This window comes from Motacilla alba, chromosome 3, assembly GCF_015832195.1.
Source record: "Motacilla alba alba isolate MOTALB_02 chromosome 3, Motacilla_alba_V1.0_pri, whole genome shotgun sequence".
In the NCBI taxonomy this organism is placed as follows: domain Eukaryota; kingdom Metazoa; phylum Chordata; class Aves; order Passeriformes; family Motacillidae; genus Motacilla; species Motacilla alba.
The window spans coordinates 6,396,308-6,418,775 of NC_052018.1; the positions used below are offsets into that span (position 1 = coordinate 6,396,308).

General features: G+C 38.8%; 1 protein-coding gene across 2 annotated transcripts in view; it reads right to left on the reverse strand.

The window, feature by feature from the left end:
* RCAN2 (regulator of calcineurin 2) overlaps positions 1–22,468 on the reverse strand; it is an 83,501-nt gene that overhangs the window by 40,270 nt on the left and 20,763 nt on the right. The window contains exon 1 of one of the 2 annotated variants that reach the window (XM_038132216.1): positions 1,541–1,988. The exons of the other annotated variant lie outside the window; for it this stretch is intronic. Coding sequence (XP_037988144.1) covers positions 1,541–1,627 — 87 coding nt within the window. The 5' untranslated portion in view covers positions 1,628–1,988. Of the gene's footprint in view, positions 1–1,540; positions 1,989–22,468 lie in introns of those variants that run through there. 2 annotated transcript variants of the gene reach the window in all.

Genomic DNA, 22,468 nt, shown 5'->3' on the forward strand with positions numbered 1-22,468 from the left:
TCATACTCCTGGCCACACTCTTTATAGATGCTGCAGCTTAAATCAGGCTAATCTAAATCTTACCCAAGTCACTGGAATGCTTTCTGCTGATTTATGTTAGTCAAAATTTTGCTTTTGCATTGCTACTGACATATGAGTAGCATGAGGATACAATAAGCTCACTACTACTTTAATTTCTTGCATGGTCTTACATCAAACATGGGCCAGACACAAAAAGACCCAGGTACAAGATCATATCAATGCAGGTGTAAACCCTACATGTTAAAAGAAAATGCTCTCAAGTGACAAAAAAAGAGAAAAATAAAAGAAAAAATAATTAGCAGATAAACATTTTACTACTTCAAAATAATACAAGAAACATGTCCCAACGCAGGCAAGACTCCTCACCTGAATCATTCCTCCGAATTATTCACTTTTTCCTCTCTAAATTCACAATTAAACTGTTAAGAAAAAGCTTCTTAAATTAAGAAGAATCTCTTGATGCCAACACAAAGCATCTGTATAAAGTATAAATGATCTCACACATTAACAGACTAACAGGCAAATAACAATCTTCAGAGCCTCTTGCAAATCAAAGTAGTTTTATTTCCAGTGGTTTCAGTGTTTGACTCAGAACCAAACAGAGCAGAGTTTCAAAATCTGACCTCCAATTTGTAAATCCTTTTTACCCTGTTCCAGTCTTTCAATACTAAGAACCATCAGATTAGAAACTAATTTTGTCTGTACCTTTGTCCTTTATAAACTGCTGAATATCACTGTATTACATCTATGAGCTCTTTCAGATGATCTGTGAAAAGCATATTTAGAATTCCTCTTTCAAACTTAATTTGCAGTGATTTTCCTGCAGTAATATGAGAATAAGTGAAAAAGATAATTGATTTCAACAGTAAGCAATTACACACAATGACTTTTCTACAGCAGTTGTCTAATTAAGAGACTATGAGCCCTGAATATCAAGCCTTAGATTTAAGCATTGTTTTTCAGGTATGCATATGATATTCAAGATGCATAACTTTTTGTGTTCTGTTACTCTGCAGATGCACAAAGATACTTACTAAAACTTTTAGCCCTTCACAAAAAATTTATGTTTGCATATTTGATTTGAATGTGAAGGAAAGAAACAGCTACTGTTTGACTGAGTAAAGATATCTGAAGGTTATCAACATCAATAAATAACATTTATGGCAAGGCTGATCTAAAAAGTGACACTGGACTAAAAATAACTTGACAAAATTAACAATGAAAGATTTTTTATGAATATGAAACATGCATATGCACAGATGTCAGTTATATAACCCATTTCTTACATCATTAAAGAGTAAACACCAGGCTATTCTTTCAGCTTATCAAAACACAGTAAAAAGCAGACACATTTCCTTTCCCAGATTTCTCTCCCCTAATTAACAGATTTTTTAAACTGCGTTTCTTTTATGACCGCAGCAGAATCTCATCTGCCCCCTTATTGTCAATTGCTACGTACAAATGCCTACTGCTCCCAAAGGCTTTTCTAAGAAGCAACAAAAGGATTGCAGGCGCATACCTTAACCTCTTGGCTGGCAAAAACCTCCACATCAACCCCACAGGCAACCAGAGTGGAAACATCACAGTCCATGCTACGGGCTGGCATCCCCCGCCTTTGTACACAGAGTTAGGCAAGCTCAGAGTCACAAACGATGCAAGAAAACAACAAAAGAATAATAAAAAAAAAAATCTTCAGTACTGCAATTGAACAGTCCAAGATTCAGTTTCAGCGCTGGCAATGCCTGCAAGCCTCCAACACGAGCTCTGTGCACTTAAAGTGAGTTGCTGGTTGCCTGTCCCCCGTACACCCACCAACTGAGCAGGCACAGCATAGTAACAGCGCTATTCCATCTCTCATGGCAATGACATCACCACAAAGACTGACATAAGCTAAATCTATTTTTTCAACCCTTTTATCTCTAGGCTGCACAGTGGATCAAATTGAACATGATTATGTGCTAAATCTGAACTCGGACTAAATCAATTCAAGCAGCGTTCACTGTCAACTGAGTCATAGCTGTTGTTTCAGCTGAGTGCTTACGGTGGCAAAAAAAAAAAAAAAAAAAAAAAAAAAAAAAAAAAAAAAAGATCGCCTGACACTGAAAGCTCCACTCTGTGTGTAAATTAACCCAGCATTTAAAGCCGCTAATCTCAAGGTAACATTTGTTACTTTACTATACTTGAAAATCTACGGCAGCGAATAAAAAAACCCTCAAATCAACAAAATCTCAGCACCCTGGTTTTAATAGCTCTAAGTCGTCTTTTTTAATAAAGCACACTCTACAACCTCACACACAGGATTAGAGAACATCTTGTCCTGTCACCAGAAGTGATCAACACACTGCAAATTTGATGCCAGTGCTTCGCATCCACGTTGCACTGTGACTCATCCCCAGGAAGATCAGAGGCATGTCTGTGTGTGATTTGGAAGTCAATACCCCTTCAAAGAACAGAACATGAAAATTTCCTTGAAATTAGGACTTCATACTAGGCAAACTTTACACCATCCATCCTAAGGGTTAACCCTTCACAAAGAGAACTGCATTCAACAAAAGAAACAAGTAGAAGTGAAGTTGCTTTGCCCCTGCTGACTCAGTGATCTGTTTATTCTTTGCAAGTTTTATAATTTTTTTTTAATGAAAGAAATAAAATATCTACATGTCTGGGACTTCTGAAGTGATCTTTATCCCAGACTGCCACCATTATTTTCCCTCTACCATTTTATTCTTGTGATCCATAAATTACTATTAATTGCTGTAGGTCTATAACTGGCATTTATGGATAGTCAGATTAATAAGGAGAATTAAATATTTAACTACTGGTATGAACCTAGGAGTAGACTATGGCTCAATATAAGAGACTGCTCTGCTGCCCTCCACTCACAGATAAACTCCTAATTATCTAACACTAGGTGTTAGGAGCAAATTCTTTACTGTGAACGAGCAGTGACATTAGATGCTGAGACAGATGAGCCAATGTCTCTTATTAGAGCATTCTTTTTCAAGTTCTATTAAATAATTTTCCCACTTTTCAACTTGCATTTTTAGCAACTTCCCCAGCAGTAATCACAAGTTAAGATCCCCAGCCAGGACAAAATCCTATCCCAGCACTAAATATTTTTCAAACCCAGACTATACGGACCAACAGAAATGGATAGGGCAGCAGAAAATGAATCAATATTGTCACGATTATCAATTCCTTTGTGCACTGGTCACTTAATCACTGTCAAGATTTTTCAAAACCACAGGAAAACACTTTTTAGAAAGAATTTGAAGCTAACATTTTTGTGAGTGTTTAGAGGACCTTCTATTTGTATATTTGAATATAATATGTATGTGCTAACAGAGAAAAAAGCCATAAAGGCCTGACTGAAGTTGTAGACAGACAGCAAGGGAAAAATCATGGCATCAAGAAAGTGAGAAGCCAGTAAGTGCTACCAAAGAGCTGGAAGGAAACACTGAAAGCAAAGATGAGTCATGTGTCTGAGTCTTATGAAAGTTTTAACAGTGATGGACCAACTGGATGAAAACAAAACTAGCATTTGGGAAAGGAAAAGATCAAGAATCAGATGATGATGGTCTCTGAGGTCCATAGAGGCATCCAGAGTGAGGACGATGCCTGGCCTGAGTGTGGTTCCACAGCAGTGATGGAAAAATGATCTTACATTACAGAGCTACACTGGATAGTTCTGGAATTATTTTTTTTTCCTTTCTTCTTCTTTAAAAACTGTCACCTACCAATTTCAATAGCCTTCATCTTCTCATGAAAACTGGCACCTGATGTGCAAACTGACCTGTTCCACTTCATGATTATTCCTGCACTTCCACCGCTCATCTCCTTTCAAAAGAGAATCACTGCAATTTTTCCACTTCATCTGAATAAGGAAACCTTACTGAGATCACAATTACTTTCATTTCTTGCTTTTTCTTGCCTATTCCAAAGGATAACCTAATTTTTCCCCTTAAAAATTACTCTAGCTCACTATGGTATTTTAGTGAGCTCTTTACAAAGATAACCTAGTTGGTTTTGCCTCTTGAAAACAAAGATTACCTACCAGAACTCAACAAAGCTTTTGAGTACCCCAGCAGCTAATATCTTTCAATATATGTCATATTCTATTTGTTATCGCTCACTTCTCATTTGAAATCAAAACACATTCCTCTGTGAATGGCTTTTTTTCAGGGCACTCCACAATTCCTTGTAGTCTGCACCACAAATTTAGGATTTTCAAGCTCAACTCTGAAGTCGTTAAAACAACTGCTGCAAAATCTTGACCCTCCTTTTACAAGCAAACTACTACTGATTTAGCCTTAGGGCAACTCCACTGGCTCTGGACCTCACAGTAACATCAGCCACGTGGTAACCAAACCCAGCAGCTAAATTCAGATCCTGACTTTTCTGCTCTATGGAAGAAGCTCGTGCTTGTTCTCCCTGGTACTAGAGGAGTTATTTCTGTAGCAGCTCTGCTTGCAGGTGCAAACCTTACTAGGTCAATGTACAAATCCAGAAAAATAAAAAGGAGGCCTCCATCAATGACCCATTGAGGGCTGAATGGAACACTGGGAATGGATTCACATTATGGCTGATTGAAGTGCTTTTAATGATGTGCATCTCTATCGATCTTGTTCAGCCTACTACACAAGTAAACAGCATTTAAGCCATGCACAGACCTGTCAGTAGGAACATACTTTTACAAATATAATCTCATTTTTAATGGGATTGGAAATTATAAATACTTTCAAAACCACATAAAAATTTAGATATGTAAGAGACAGCCCTGAAAAAAAAAAAAAACAAAACAGAAAAAGAAGATCGTTCTTCCAATTTCTTTGTCTGCAGCAGAAGATAAAAAAGGCCAACCACAAACATTCTTCAAGAGCAAAGTCAGCTCCTCCAAAAAGGTGTTTCACAAGGACATAAAGAAAATCGAACACTGAAGACTGGGAAGGGTTCAGCTCACCCACAGAAAGAATTTTTTTTTTTTAACACCATAAGCATTGGCTTGTGCTAAGGTCAATTACCCCCAAAACAATGGAAGCACCAGACAACCAGACAAATCCAGCCAGAGGAACACACCAGCAAACTGAACAGCCATCAAACTTCTTGGAAATGTATATTTTAAATAGAATATTTAACTATAATTTGCAGTGAATAAAGAACACTGAGTGAGCCAACTGGTACAAACCCACTGATTTTCTCATGATGAGTCTGACCCCCAAGCTAAAGTTTCTACAAATCTTAAATTGGCATCAGTTGTGGCAAAAAAAGTGACTCCAATTCACCACTTCTCATAATAAATAATAATTCCTACGAAGATTTTTAAAGACACAGAATTTTACCCAGACAATAAAAGTTCAATAAATTTAGAATAATCCTAAATCAGTAAGTTCCTCTTACATGCAGAGACTTCTGATTTTAGAAAATGCCTTGGCTGACTTTGCTTTCATGAAAGATAGCTTTTCTGTATTTTAAGTGATATTTTGCTTTTCTGTAAGCAATAATTTTCTGTTAGTCATGCTTCTAGGTCTCGGAATCTGAGGGCACCAAGAAAATAAAACAACTCATCAGCATTATGAAGGATTTCTCCCTCTTTAATAAAGATAATACCAAATAACTCAAAGGCCTGCACATGGTGGGAGAATACTTCAGTGACTGCATAAACAACTGTGTCAGTCAGGCAGCATCACTCTGCTGTCTCATTTAGCTACACACAAGCTGCAACTGTGAGTCAGAGCTGCTCAATTATTTTAACGTGGCTCTACCATTCATAGTCCTTCACTTCCAAGTAAATTCAGGGAGGTGTGAGGGGGTGGAAATCTGTGCGTGTGTCTTCTGTCAACTCAGAATGGTTACAAACCCTTTTCTGTGCCAGATCCACATAGAAAACAACTGTTATGGTCCCAAATTGCAAACCTCACTGGTAAAATAAACTGCTGCAGTTCAGGAGTCAAGACATCCTTGATTCATCTGGCTAACCCATGACCACCTACAGAATACATAACACACACACACACACACACGTGAATCCCTGGCAACAGAAGAAGACCATAACCCTGCAGTGTAAGCTGAATTTATTTGCAGCCTAGCTATACAGGATCATTGATAAATTGCATAGGTTTCAAATTAAGAGAACTAAACATAGATCCCCACATGCTGGTATACACGTTGCCAGTATAAGCAACAGATTTGGGAATTAATTTCATGGCTCCAGCATGGATAGCTAATGCAATGGGAGATACCTAAGATATCCAAGACACACATACAGGTTTGACAGACATGATCCAGGACCTCTGGAAGATGCCCCTCCTCTGAACCATCAGCCCCAAGAGGTTCTTTAAGATATTTAAATAAGCACTTATTATTTGGGCAACTGTTCAACACACTCCCTGTTCAATGTACTCCACGGCCTATTAGAGTGGGATTTTGCTGGTCAATCACTAGCTGTGTAGTTTAGGATGGACTGAATTTCTCTCCAGCCTCTGACTGCTAATGAGATTTGCATCAACTACAACAGAAATATAAGCATCTAGCACGTATGTACATATGTATAAACTGATGCTGTAATTTAAGTGCTAATCTATAACTGAATCCTACTCACAAAGTTATCACTGTTCCTCGATTTCTCCAACAGCAAGACAGGAATGGTGATACCTGCTCTGTCAATGCATCCAATATTAATGAGCACATGTAAAACAGATTTTTTATGCTGTCTTTAATTTTATAAAAGTAAAAATGACCAAAGACTACAAAACAGGTGAAGTTCTTAAATATGTTTATTCTTGCAATACTTAGAAACAGAATTAAAACCAGGTCCCATAAGGATTCTGTACGAGATTCACACACGCAGAGGATGCCAGGTCAGTGCTCTGACAGCTGCAGGAAACTGAAATCCCAAACACCTCCCTCAGTTCCCAGTGGGAAGATGGAGGTGCTCAGGGACCATCACAGGAATAAGACACTGAAGAAATGGATTCAATTCTTCACAAGAACTACCTTCGTGACCCTGGATGAAGAGCATGCAGGAACACACATTCAGAACGGCTCAGAGCTTTGTGTTTTATTTAGATTTTAAGTGTAATTTGGGCAGGACAAGGACTCTCCATTACTATTTGTTATTTAATGGATGATGCCAGCTGGAATTGGTCTGTAATGCTCCTGCCTAGAACTGTGATTTGCAGTTATCCACAAGCTCTGTTAACAGCTTCAAAATGTATTTTAAAATCATTTCCATTTACCTTTACTTGTCTCAGACTAGCAAGGGTATTTAACATGCCTGTATGTTTTCCTTGTCATTTCAGACGCTTCATCACAGCAAAATGCCCTTGAAAGAAGAGCCTGGAATACCAATGCTCACTGCTGTGAGAGAAACCAACCTTATCTCTCAACTGCAGCTCTGCACAGGACACGCAGGTGAGAGATTTAATAGCTGTGCTGAGAGAAAACAGTCTTTACTGCCAAGCCAGCAAAGGCAGCCCAGTTCAAAGGGGAAAAAAAAAAAAGGAGAGAGAGAAAAAAGCCCACTGTCAAACAGCATGCAGTCAGACAGCAAATAATGAAGCAATGAATAATAGATTTCTTACGTAATTGCTATTTTATCCTGATACTATAGGATGGGATTTATTTTACTGCAACACTTTAAAACAAATAGCGTCTTCTATTAATCCCCAGATTAAACTGCAGACAAAAAAAAAAGGTGTTGATACTTAAAATTTGCCATATACAAATATTACTTCTTGTCTTCATTGCAAGTAACACTATTGTCTATTTTGATAAATCCTCTGCTATTAGTGTTTTATTTATGTTTGAAAGACAGATGGAGATTAGTACAATGAGACCTACAAGTCAGATATAAAGATTCCAATGGCTCTAAAGTGAAATAAGAATACTGTTAAGGAAGGGTTTTTTTCCCTAGACTAGAACATGATGACCAAGGAAAAAAAAAGAAATCTGAGTAATTCTAATATATTAGTGCACTTGTAATGTATTTATAAAATAGATTTATCCTGGTTTCTCCTTACAAGACTGATTTCATTGATTTCACAAACAAAGGAGATCCTGATGGGCGATTTCAGAGCTTGTATCTTATTTGAAGACAGATCAGATTTCTCCTCTCCCTAAAACACACAGTTATTTTCCTAACTAGAACTCAAGAAACAGTCTTCCATTGACCCAGCCCAGGAAAGGGCCAGAACCAGTTCTGTTCCTATGTTTTGAACTCTCAGTTAATTCAGTATCTCCATATTTTTATGAAGTATGATACAGCTCTAAAGAGACATCAACAAAAATAAAACAATTTAAAAATTGAAGCAGAACTAGTTCCTATACAGGCATGTCATATATGATATATCAGTGTGGTTTCAGAAGGTATTTAAAACAGTTCCAAACCATTTAGTTATTCTATAATGTTGGTCCACTCTCTAATATAAAAGAGCTTGACACTCCATTGTCAATATTAAATTGACAGTAATTAAATAGCAAATACATTAAAGTACAAGTGAGTGACAGAAAATTGATCTTATTTCCAAGCAAGTGATCTATATTTAAACAGAGAGCTCCCTTCTGAAACATGGAGCTTCAAACAATGAGCCCAGATGCATGATATTCCCCAAACCAAAGCATCTTCCAGTAGCAGAACATTTCCATACAAAAATTCCAACTCATTCTACTTTTGATAGGAAAATAGACAAGGAAAAAAGGTTTAGGAAAGCTGAAGGCAGAAGGGGGAGAACCCAAATATTGGGTCTAACTAACCTAAGCATGTTCAGCTGTTACTTTAGGATAGAGTTTGTTTGTAGGTTGTTTGTTTGGTTGGTTTTGGGATTTTTTTTTGTTTATTTTACTTTAAGTAATTCAGCTTCAATCAGAAGTCCCTGTCAAAACTGGAGAAATCAGAAATAACTGTTTCTGTGAAGTTCTGGGAAGTTTCTTATTTTCTTGGAAACAAGACTTTCTCATCCTCTACTTTTTTAATCTCCCATAGCTTCTTGTAATCTTCCCGTCGCCTCACACCTAAGCAAACCAAGCTTATGAACTTAACTTTGGGAATATGCTGGTTAATTTTCTGTAGATTTCACATTAAGTGGCTACACACATTTGGGACCTAGCACTGATTCCTAAACCACGCCTGCAGTTCCTCCAGGTAACTAAGTCTTCCAGGAACATTCAATACTCAGTACAACGAGCTTGGTTTTGAGACCCAGTAGCATGCAACAGTCCACATCGGTGCTGGTATTGTTGACCATGTTTAAGATCTTTTAGCTGCCTCCACTCCCAGCCACACTTTATCAATCAATACTTTCTAGAGCCTAATGGATCTGCTCAATCTTTTTTTTTCTTTTAAACTGTATTAAAACATTTGAATTGCAAAGGTCAAAAACCCATATAATCACTGGATCTCAGAAACTGCAAAGTAAAACTTCTATGAAGCCGTAACTTCAGTCCCACAGCAACTGCCTTTCACTTGTGCATGTCCAGATACACAGATGCAGACTTGATAATCTGATGGGAGTTGTACTCTGTAGCCCAGTCCACCTATCACTTTGTCCAACATAGATTTAAACATCCAAATGAGGGAAGTCTTCAACAGAAATGGTAGTTAAAATTATCTGTTAGTACACGGTGACTTTACCTCCTACTCAGTTCTACATTCCTATTCATGACCACTTGTACCCTAGGTAATTCTGCTCTGACTTTTGCTCACAACCTTATCACAGCTGCCTTCACCTCATCACCAAGCAATGCATATTTAGTTGTTTGTACTTCTTCACAAATAAGCTCATTAAATTATCTGAGAATATTTATTGGTGATTTAACTTCAATTTGCTAATTATTTTTGCACTCTGTTAACACAATTTCATAGTAATGTTCTATTCTGGTTATATGAATCAATTCACGGAAGTTATGGATACAACTCCAATTAAAAGCTTATCACCTAGTTATAGATCACTTAATTTTCTCTCTAGTCACTTAAATTACAACAATGCAAATAAGCTATGAATGGACAGTTCCGGCACTGAAGCACTCAAAAATTTCAACCATGAAAGAGTTAATCCAATAGCCTCATTTTTTATACAGTGCAGAGTATCTCAGTTAAGGGGGAAAAAGTCTCTGACTAAAAAACTCCAGTCCTCTCCACCTTGTGCCTTCTGATGTGAGGTGTTCCATACTAATGTTTACCATAAAATATGAATTTGTTTCAACACTTTCTTTTTCCTTGCAGCAAGCATAGCTTGCTATAGAAAGTTGATTGCTTCCTCATTGTTAAAAAGACAAAAAAGATTTAAGTATAAATTTGCAATTTATTATGAATTTTTAAAGTAGTATCTATGCATTTTAGTCATAAACTGAGAGATTTTACAGTCAGAACTTCATATTCATCCTTCAACTTGAGATGGACAAGCAAAATCCTACTTCGGTTCATTTGAGATCCCACCAACTATGCTACAATTTTCTCAGGCCACAGAGATAAATTTAGGCTCAGATTTTACAACACACAGCAAGAGGCACCTTGGCTGTACCACCTGCTCTCTCAAAGGATCACTTGGAACTGCTTTGTTTCATTCCATGGCCCTGGTTTCATCGAGCTGAACAAGAAGAATTCATGCTCCAAAACGTGTGCAACACAGGGAGGTCACAACTCTTTAAATTAGCACTTAAAAGAGTGCTAAAGAGAGTTCTAACAGTGGATGATATCCAGTGATAGCAACCCCTTCTCATGGCAAGGATAAGCCCTGCAGCTGATGCAGGAATCTAGACTAGGAACAAATCTCAGTGTGTCTCAAGCTTGTCTTTGTTTCTGGGACACATGGAGGCAAACTGAAGACAGTCATGGACCAAGAAACATTCCTTGAAGGTAACTGAATTACAACTTGAACAAAGAAAATAATGTCTTCTCTTTTGGACAGAGCAACTGAAAGAGCTACTGTTTTCAGTTCTGTCAATGTCCTTGTAAATCTTAAAATGTGATGGCAATGCCTGGCTGCCATTTACAAAGTATTTTACATACATCAACAAGGCAGCCAAATTTCTGAAGGAACACACACCAGGCCATGTACAGTGATCATATTTTAAAAATAACCAATTTCCCAATAAAACAATTCCTGTATCAAGTTGCAGATTGTCTCAGGGGAGTCTGCTATGTTAGATGGTAGGTACTAAGAGAAGCCCACTGAAGCCTTCAAGAAATCACATTCACTGCAGTGATGGACATAATATATAAAATTTGCACATAAAAAGCCCCTTGCTAAGCACCAGAAGACTCCCATCAGTCTGCCAAGGCTACGAGCCAAGGCAGCGCAGTGGTCACAACCAAGGACACTGTGCAGCCACAGGGGCTTACACTGAGCCCACCCTGGCAGCAACACAAACCCACGGGGACTGAAACCACACTCACTGATAAAGACACATATTCTGGCATCCCTGAAGACAGTCCCAACTTGCTGCCTTGTTTCTGTAAAGGAAAGGTGGATAACAGACAGGTTTCTATATTAATATCCACTTACACATACAGTTAGTTACAAAGCTGTAAAATAAATGTTCAAAAGCTACTAAATATCACAGGATCATAGAAGGGACCTTTAAAGGTCATCTTCTCCAACCCCCCTGCAATGAGCAATCTGTCGAACCTGACCTTGGCTATTTCCAGGGATGGGGCATTTTGAAAGTACAGATTACAAAAGCTTTTCTGGAAGACAGAGTAGTTACCAATACAAAATCATGCCACGAAGAATCTTCAAGGCACTGCTAGGATTTTTTAAACATCAATTTGTGTCTAGAAAAAAATTATTTAAATTTTAATGGCCCGCATCTTTGACTTTTCCTCTAATGCCTTTGAGCCATTCCCCAGTTACAACTGCTGTATTTCAATTTGCTAATTAAATGCTTCCATTTATCAGGGTAAACACAAAATAATTATTTTTGCTGGATTATTTACTACTATACAAATTTCTGAAGTAAACATTTATGCAAACAAGCCTAATGCTCAAAACTAACAGAAGTTCCTCTGCCCCTAAAATGTAGGCAGAATTACAGGTTAAGAATTATTTTAGCAGTACTTCCAGAGGAAAAGGTGATGGAAGGAATATTTTTTCAAAGCAAAATTTTAAAAGGCAGAAAAATAACCCAGAGGTATTTTTTCTATTGTTTAAAAGTCATTATTCTCATTGATTGTATAAGTGATTGTATAATCCACAGGACAGCTGCATGCTGCAACTAATAGAATATTTTTTTAATATGCAATAATTTTCTGTCCATAACTCTTTACATGTAATAATGAGGGAGAATTCAGTTGTACAGAATTTGCTTTGTCTGGAATTGAAGTATTACTTCCTCTGGTGAATGGGAAGCCAGAGTCATTGGTATTTACAACAAGGATTTGTTAAGTAACAGAACACTGCAGAACTTACGTAAATAAAAGTGGCCTGAAGTCCATGCAGTTTTAAATTCAAAGGAAAAGAACAAACAGATCCCAGACAGAGATTTCAGTCTTCAAAATGGCAGATAACAGAGAAGCAAACCCAAGCTTCTTTCTTTCCACTATCTCAGACCTCCATTTATCAATGTACAGAATCTGCTGCAATCTGGAAAACCACTCAGAGCAGCTGAACTAGAAAAAGAGACGCCTGTGTTCCCTCTACATACTGTTCTTGCAGAATAAAGTTTTCTAGCCATTTAACCTTGTCTCTTAAATAATTCTGAGATCTCACTATTTGGGTGCTTTCTTGCTTTATTGCATTGTTTACAAATTCTAATAAAAAACATCTGAAACTTTCACCTCAAATCAAAAGCAGGGGGTTAGGACAACCTTAAATTTCATCAGCCTGGGGCTGTGTCACCAACTCATAAAATCCCATGACTGGACAAACATGAACACAGCTTTCTTAAATACAGGCATGTGGTAGGTAAGCACAAGCCTGCGCAAATTCAACAGACGTTGGGAGGGTGTTTTGAAAGAGATCATTGCAATCCATACACCTGAAAGCTAAAACAAAGCAGCAGAAGTTTAAAGTTGGATTCTTTTTTGAAGAGAATTTTTAATAGATTTTTGTCTAGTATGGTTTATCTCAGATAAATGAATGGGGGATCACATATAATAAATAATCTCAAACGGAAAATTGCTAATGCAGACAAGGCAGGATTAGTGCAGAATGAAGTGCAGAAGAGGAGAACACTCCCTTCAGTGCCAGCAGCAGAAGCACCAATCCATGGGAAGGTTGTGAACATCTCCTATTGAATTGTATTTTTAGCAGCAATTTCATCTGTCATATTCATGACAACCCACACGTGACCCATGACAACTCATGAACAGGTCAGCACTCACAAATCCGCTGATGGCTCAAAGTCTTCAAAGCACGAAAGATCAAGATTGGGACCAAAAGCTGACCAGGACCACCAACCCAGATAAGAATACATAACTAGCATTTGGAAAAAGCCACTGCATTCCTAGGTTTTAGGAGGAGAATACTTCCAGGTAAAGAAAGACAAGTGATTATGTCACTTCACAACACCTCAGCACAATTCAAAGAGAGAGAGAGAGAGAGAGAAATGATTGTGGCATAGGAAGTGAATAACTCCTGTGATTGAAGAACAAGCTCCAAGATGTCTGTGGGAATGTTAACAGGACAGGATGATTGGCACTGCTGTGGGAAAGAAAAAGAGAGGAGTGATTTGAAGGATTTTTAAGTGTGGGAGGGAATAAATGCAGAGCAAAGAAGGTGATAAATTTGAAACGGAAATGTAAAACAGCAGCATGAATACGTAAGAGCGATTGCGTTGGAGAGGGGAAAAAAGAATCCTGAGCACATTCCTATCTCACACCATTTTACATCTTCCAATACATCAGAATCAAGGGCACAGTGATTCACAGGGAAGATGCTTAACAACGATGCTGAATAATGAAATAGCCTGGGAGAAAGTGTGGGAGTCGTGACACTCAAGCGTGTGGTCAGCTCAGCTCAGAGGCTCTGCTGGTCAAACACATTGCTGCAGCCACAGAATCAGGGAAAGAACAGTTCTTGAAGTTTGCTGAGCACAGATAAAACTTAGATTGATTGTCTGGGCCTGCCACCTGGAACCAGGGCAGAGGTGTTTGCGACACACTCAGCATAAAAGAACAAAAAAGGCATCAGAAAAGGAACAAGCGTTCGGTTGAAGTCATTCAAGTCTTTGCATTGCCAGCAAAGCACACGTAAGCGAACACTAAACCAGGCCAGCTGGATGTAAGCAATCAGGTAAGAATCGGGAAGCTGAATCAACTCCAGCTTTTATACTGATGGCTCAAGTCAGAGAAAAAAAGCAATGATCCAGGACAACTTAAAGAAGATTCCTACCAAAAGAGCCAACGAAGCACAAACAACAGTGGGTTATGTCTATCATTAAAATGCAGTCTCAAACCCAGATCTAACAGGAGCTTGTTATAACCTAAACTAAGAACATACTAGGAGCTATTTTACTTCCACAGAGTTTGATTTTAATTTGGGTAAAAACTTCAACAAGTGCCAGTCAACAAAGTGCCCAAATTTGTGTAATAAAGTCTGTGATAAAATGATTCTAAGGAGTGCTAAATCAGTATGAGCAATTGATCATTTTGAGTTAAGTGGTCTGCAATGACAGGAGTAGTCTGATACCAGCACATCAACACTCCTGACTGTACCAAGAAAATTCTGCTTTATAAAGAGCTTTTATAGGAATGTGTTGCATGAAGTTGTGACTTTTTTATAAGGGAAGGCAGATGAGTAAGAATCAGGGAATAGCTGCAGCTGAAGGGCAAGTCTGGAGATCATTTAGTCCAACACCCTGCTCTTTGCAGGGTCAAACCAGAGCAGGTTACTCAGGGTCATGCCCAGTCAGGATTCTAATATTTCCAAAGACTGAGTTCACAGTCTGTCTAGGCAAACTGTGCTAACACTTGATCACCTTACCATAAAAAGATGGCTTTATTGTAATTTTTTTTAATGTTTAAATTAATTTTCCATTTTTTCAGTTTGTGTCCAGTGTATTTTTTTTCACTGAACAACACTGAGAAGAGTCTGGATTCAGCTTATTCACTCTCCTACAGGAGAAGCTCATGCACAGCCCTGGCCGTAGCAGCAACCCTAGGGGTGCACCACCAATGTCTGACCTCCAGCTGGACTTTGTGCTGCTGACCTCAACCCTTTTATCTCAGCAGCTGAGCCACTTTTCAATCCTCCTGTTGTGGTTTAACATAGTTTAGTTTTTAGTTAAGGAAAAAAAATCCACGAGCTACGGAAGCGATTCCCTGCAAGGACCTTGGCATCTTCCTTTGGACCTGACAGAACCAATCAGCTGGCTAGTTTTGAATCTTGACACCGTGTTAAATCACTTAAGAGAGCTGAATACGCCTCTGTGAAATCACATTTAAAGACAAACGAACCCCAGGAAAAACTCTCTTCCTTCCTGCTTTTCTCTCAAGTAAGAGAAATGGAAAGGGTGAAGACACATAGAGAAAACATGGAGACACCAAGGTCAGTGAAAAAGGAGTCAAATCCCAGATGGGAGAAGAACGAGGAGATGCCTTAGTCTTGGGCTGAGATTCTCTTGTAAGGCTATGGTGAAGACAGAATTGATGCATCAGACATTTTTTCCCTGTAACTCACGGAACATACTGGGGGGATGCAGTGCTCTAACTACAGCCGTGAGCAGAGGCAGTGTTGAAGCAAGCAGATGTTGAAGTAGCTGTGATCCAATGAGAAGCCTGAACTGAGAGAGATGAGAAACCTTGCCCCAGGGACAGAAGAAGAAAACCTCTGTTCCCGGAGATAAAAGAACTTGTTTCCATACTAGAACAGTTCATCCTTAAAGCTGCACCCCAATAAGCTGAGATGACCCATGGTTGTAGCTGCGGAAAGACTACCAAAGCATGGGAGAGACTTCACAACTGCAGATTTCCAGGTGGCTGCTATTTGTGAAAATTAAAACCACAAGAGGGCAGTTTCTTGTGGAAAAGTCTCCATGGCATGGTAAGGGAGACTCCTCTCCCTAAATGAACTTAAGAAAGATGATTTTAGAAATGGTAAACTGACTGAAAATACCAAATTTTGTCTCTTTATGTTATCAGAGAGGAAAGGAAGAAGAGTTCAGGGGAAGAGAAGTGTTCTGAAGGTTTATTCTGATTTATTATTTTTCTTTTAGGTCTGTTAATAGACTTTTCTTTATATCCTTTAAAGTTTTGAGCCTGCTTTGCTCTCCTCCTAATCCTTATCCTGCGGCAGAAAATGAGTAAATAATTCAAGTGGGTGCACTGGTGTTTGGCCAGCACTAGACCCACTACACCTCCTCACTGTGTACTCATCTAGTACCTACTTCAGTAGTTTGTGCAAGGGGATGGTACAGGGGCAGTGCCAAGATACCTAAAATCAGGATAAAGAGTATCTACTGCTCTGCCCTCACCCACTGAGGTCATCACTTCAGCACAGACCATCATTAGGTTCATCAGGCATGACTTTCCACATATTTAACATTTCACACTATAATTTAAGGAATGAACCAAACCCTACATTTAACATTTTTTCCATTATTTGCCCCTCTGTTCCCTGAGCTCTTTATTCTCTCTCTCCACATCTGCAATTCAGCTAAGCACACCCTAGCACAACCAGAGATTGTTGTTCAGTAGCTTCACAATACAGACGTGTAAAAGATCAGAATACAATCCATGGTAATGTAGTAATCACTCGTTATCAAAAATGTATTTTTCTTTTAAAATGTTTGAGTTTACGTGATGTAGGCTCATGCTATATATGGCCCCAGGAATAAATTTTAAGTCTCCATTAGCAGGTAAGAAAAATCTCAACTACCATACATTTCACACACACAACAGTATTTTATAGGTGCAACTATATTTGCATTTAGTTCAGACCAGGATTGTGCTTTTGAAGCAAACTTCCTGACAACCCTCACCTATCACACTTTGTTCCACACCGCTGCTCAGGCTGAGTGGGCAAATTGGATTTCTTGGAACAAAACTGAAGTGGAAGAGGCATTCCAGGCATTCTCAGTCCAGAGAACACAAACTAGGCTAAAAAGTAGTCTGAAATACCACATCCACACACAAATACAACAAACCCACTCTAGCAAGATCTCAGCCCAGAGACAGCTTCCTTTAGCAGAGGTTGTCAGAAAGAAAGAACTTCAGCACAGGGTATTTGGCCACTATGTGGAAAAAAAATTAAATTTAATCAATGCAAGAAATATAAGGTTGGTGTCAGAATGTTGATCTAATTTCCACTTCTTCCCAGTCATGCAGGAAGGAACACTAATATGAAAACTTCTAATTTGTAGTAACAACAATGCACAGAAGGGCCAGGAATATGTCCAAATAAAAGTAGGATTTTAACATGCCTGCAACCACCCACACTCCATCTACAGCAGGTTATACGTAAGGAAACTCTACATTTGCCAATCAGACATGAAAAAGGCTGACACCAGACTCAGTGAAATCAGTTTTCTTCAGTAAGTGTCAGTCTTCACATGGAAGGATTAAATGCTTTACAAAACCCTAAGAGAAACACAGCACAAAGAAATGACTGACTTTGCTGAACAACCTTCAAAAGTCGAAGAACAAAAAAGCAGACATGTACCTAAATCCACATTACTTTCCAGGATACTCCAATAAACTGCCATAGGAACATGTATTTTATAGGCCAGCAGAATAATCTACCTTGGAAGAGATCTCTGGAGGTCATCTGGTACAACCTCCTACGCAAGGCACAGAGAGCTTCAAGATCAAATCATATTGCTCAGGGCCCTGTTCAGTCAACTTCCAAGAAAATCTCTCAAGGATGGAGGTTCTTCAGCCTCCTTTAGCAGCTTGATTCAGTGCTTACCCTTGTAAGTTTTGAGGTGGGAAATTCTGACGGGGTTTATTTGCTGCCTTCTCTCCTTTCATGGTGCATGTGCAAGAAAAGCCTGGCTGTCTCTTGTCCATGCACACTTGGTGGCAGAGGACAATTAGGTCCCTCCAGTGTCCTATTCTTCTCCTTTAGGCTGAACAAATCCAGCCCCACATACAGGCTGTCCTCATTATATGCTACCCTTCAGACCCCCTCTGCACCTTGTCTACACCTTTTATTTGTGTGCAGAAGCCCAACACAGGACACGCTGTCCCATATGCTGCTTCACCAGTAACTAAAATAAATCACCTCCTTCAGCTGCTGGCTCTGCTCCTGCTGACGTAGCGCACGATGAGTTACCTGTGACTGAAGACTGGAGTCTTAACGTGTTAAAATACAGAAGGCTCACGGTGAGAAAATAGAAATAAAACACAGCTGGAAGCAAATTTACCCCTGTCTGCTGCATCCTTAGAGATAGAAGGGCTACCCTGTGGGGGGCTCTCCATCTAGCAATAAAGTGGCTTCCTGCACTGCAGGAAACTCAACGTGTTCTCTGATTCCCTGGGAAGTCCCTCTGCAGTTTGTGCTTCAGTCTTACCAGAACTGTTACACTGCAGGTTTCTTCCTCTTCACCTTTCTCCTCCCCTGCTATTTCCTGCTCTGGAAGCCAGCTTTTCCCAGGGCTCAGCTGCTTCCAAGGAAGAAACAACATCTCTCTGGCTGTTCAGCAGCTCAGGTTTCAGGGTCCAGTAGCTCATAGAAGGCAAACTGAGCTCTGTAAATCACTCTCAGACATTAAAAAAAAAAACCAAAAAAACCAAAAAAAACCAAACAGACAGGAAAAATAATACACTAATACTAAGCATTCAAATATTATGCAAATATCACCTGTTTCTTAAGCACTTTTAAGAGTCTTCACTAAGACTGACATCTAAATCCTGACCCAACGATCTCATTTGTGAGTTGAGGAAATATGGGCTGCATGACCAGACTGTTAAAATGAGTTGAGAACTTGCTGAACTGACAGGCTGGAACACTAATTATAAAGTGCTCAACATCCATTTGACAAAAAATAACAGGTGAATATCACAAGGGTCAGTGTCAGGGCACAGACTGCTCTTCTGCATCTTCCTAAACACTTAGGGCAACAAAGCAAATTGCAAATGTGCTGAAAAAAAATTCACTTGAAGGATAATACAGATGTCATCTCCACAGAGAGGCTGTGGAGTAACACAGAAGTTTTCAAGAGCTGATGAAAAAAAGTCAGAGTTGACCTCAACAAGTGTTGGCAACTAAACTTGGAGGCAGAGGCTGGACCAGATGGCCTCCAGAGATCCCTTCCAACCCATGTCTCTGTGATCCTGCGAAGGCACAATGCAGGAACTGAATTGCTCAGGACAGCAATAGTAATTTGGGGAATGAACACTCCCAGTGAGGAAAAAGCTTACCTTAGCCTGACACATAGATGCACCAAATAAAATACTTCCCATTCTACTCAGGGACATGTTACCATTCTCAGACTCAAAAAGGAGTGTGTTGGTTTCAGACCTCCTCATTACAGGTTTTTAATTATAATGTACATAAGGAAAAGCAGGGAGATCTGCTTACTTGTAGACTCAAAAAACCTGAAGTAGAGAGAGAAGTTAAATTCAAAGTCAAATAATACAATGTACTTCATATTGCCAAGAGCTTAGAGAAGAGTCTCTCTCTTGTCTGACAAATCTCTGTCAACTCCTCCTTGAATGCCACTTAAATATCACTATAAGCACATTTTAAATACCTCACTGCATTTACTCAAACTTTCAATTACAATATAATTCATCACAATGACTTCTGAGCATATAAACCTATCCTTACCTAGTTGGCCTATAGGATCTTCCACCACTGCCAAGAGAAATAAGATGTACACAGGGTTGAATTGCAGTTTGAGAAAACTGCTTTGCAAATAAAACAGTAACTCTTACAGTGATGAGTTGTGTCTCAACCTAAAAAATTTCTTGTGCCCAGTCTGAGTTGCTTAAACTGCTCCAGTAACACGTTTGTTTGAAATCTGGCAAGCAGACTTCCTACTGCTGTTCTTAAAATTACCTGGCCGTTCTACTAGTCCAAGAAAATCACAGTGAGCTTCCATATCAGAATTATTTTCCTGAAGGCTTACACACACTAGGTGCATATGCACATGCAACACAGAAAAACAAACAGCAAAAAAATTTCAACTGGTAGGAAGGTTTAATACCTGCTCTTACATATTCAAAATACAGAAAAAAGTAATAATCACACTCAGTTCATGCAAATATATTATGCTAATTTTTTTCTACACACAGCAAAAACGCTTTTAGTTATTACCTTAGAGCAGGAAGTTCATAATTAAATGTTCTGGCTTAGGATTAATTGAAAAGTCCAAGTTACATAAATGACATGGTATCACCAAGATTACTTAAGGTATTAGAGGGACATGAGTCATATCTACCTAAAAAAACTGTTCCTGGCATCTCTAGTGTTACATTATTCATTTCAGTTGTGCTTATTCCTCTAGAGTCTAGGACATTATATTAGGTGCCAAACTAACAAGCATCACAGTCCTAACACACTTAAGATAACCAATAACCACATCAAAGAGATCAGTCCTGTTCGCAAGACTTAAAAATTATATTTTTCCTTATGTTTTATGCATTTAAAACTACTGATGTATTCAAATATTTCAGGAAGCATTCTCTTCAGTCCATTCATTAACTACCTTTTCACATTAGACAGTGACTGTACCCATTAGGCACCAATTAGCTCTGCTAAGTATTTCTGTGCATATCTGGAGGACATTCCACCTCCCCCACAAAGATGAGAATACCAAAGACTTCTCCCCGCCCCTTAACAGTCAAGAGGAGAAGGCACAAGCGATATATTCTTAAATTAGAAGATTCAAAGTTAAAAGTAGAGCTTTTTATCAAGTTATTTTTACCAAAAACAGTCTCCTCAGCAAGGCTGTGCTATGAAAAGCACAAGTACTCAATCTTCTCACTTAGCTCAAAAAACACTGTAAATGTATTTAAATAATTTACTACTACATATTTCAGCTGGTCCCATTCATCTAAACCAGGATGAAAATTTATCCATCATATGCATTACCTTGCTTTCAAGTAATCCTATATACTTCAGTAGGGTTTTGCCAAATAAGACAATAAATACGCATAAACAGGGATCAGATTTTAATCTACCTAATGCAACAATACTTCTCCTCCTTTACTAAAAACAAACAAAAAATTATGAGGGGCTCCCTGTAACAGCCAGGCTTAAGTGCCTTAAATCATTCCTGGGATACATTTGCCCTGTACAATTGCCTGGATATTTGCTCTGTGCCTGACAGGAGGCTGTATTCAGGTGGTCTCTTCTCCCGGGTAAGAAGCAAAAGGATGAATGAAAATGGCCTCAAGTTGCTCCAGGAAAGGTTTGGATTGGATATTAGGAAACGTTTCTTCACTGGAAGGCTTGCCAGGCATTGGAACAGGCTGCCCAGGGAATTGGTAGAATCACCTTCTCTGGAAGGGCTCAAAAGGAAGGTGGATGTGGCATTTGGGGACATGGATCAGTGGTGCCCATGGCAGTGCTGGGTTAATGGTTGGACTCCATGATCCCAGAGGTTTTTCCCAACCTTAATGACTCTGTGATTGCATTTATCCCAACAAAATCCAGCTACAGTAGGTGGAATTGTAATGGTGTCCTTGTCAGGAAAGATAAACCTGTACACAATTTGGGTCCCAAGTCCTAAATAGACAATAATCATTTGGTTATGCTTCCTCTCCACAGCATGGAGAGCAAAGCTGCTCCATGACTGAGGATTAGCTGGAATCTCACATTATAGTTATGGAGCCCTTGCCACAACAAGATTTGATTTACAGCAGCCCATGACAACAGCATTACATATGTCATATTTATTAGGATTGAATTCCTTCTCAGTAGACACTCACCAACATTCAGTTAAGTGACTCAAAGCAATAAATCTATTTTAGGTTTTAAAGAAAACTATGACAAGCAAAGTCAGAAGAGAAGTTGCCTTTAAAACCAATTCAATCAGTGGGCTCTAATCTACTCTAGGATCTAGCTAAACTGTTCTCCATTTTGCCTCTCCTCTCAGCTTTGTTACTAAATCAGGTGTAATCACCTATTTACACCACTTTACCTGGTAGTGCTGCTGGTATGGTTGCAAAGGACAACAGAACCTATTTTACCAAGTTTCCAAGCAAGCACAACACAGAAATTATTTCAGTCTGACTTCCTAGCTATATACAGGATACCATAGATGGAATAAATGCATGGAATGAGGAAAGACTTCAAAAATGTTGAAGTTAAAATGCTAGAAGCTGAGTTCAGGCGCTGAGCCACAATTAAATGAGGCAATTAAGATCTAGTTCCACCACAGGAAAAAACACTGCAAAAGAAATCTGATAGTAATAATAATTCCTCTGTAAAACTATTTTGCAGGGCTGAAATGAAACTGAAACACATCCAGGGTGAACACTGTTGTTCTAACTCCACAAAACCAGTAAGGATTAAAAAGTGCATTTTGAATTTAATATTCTAGTGGTGGGGTATTTAAAACTACATTC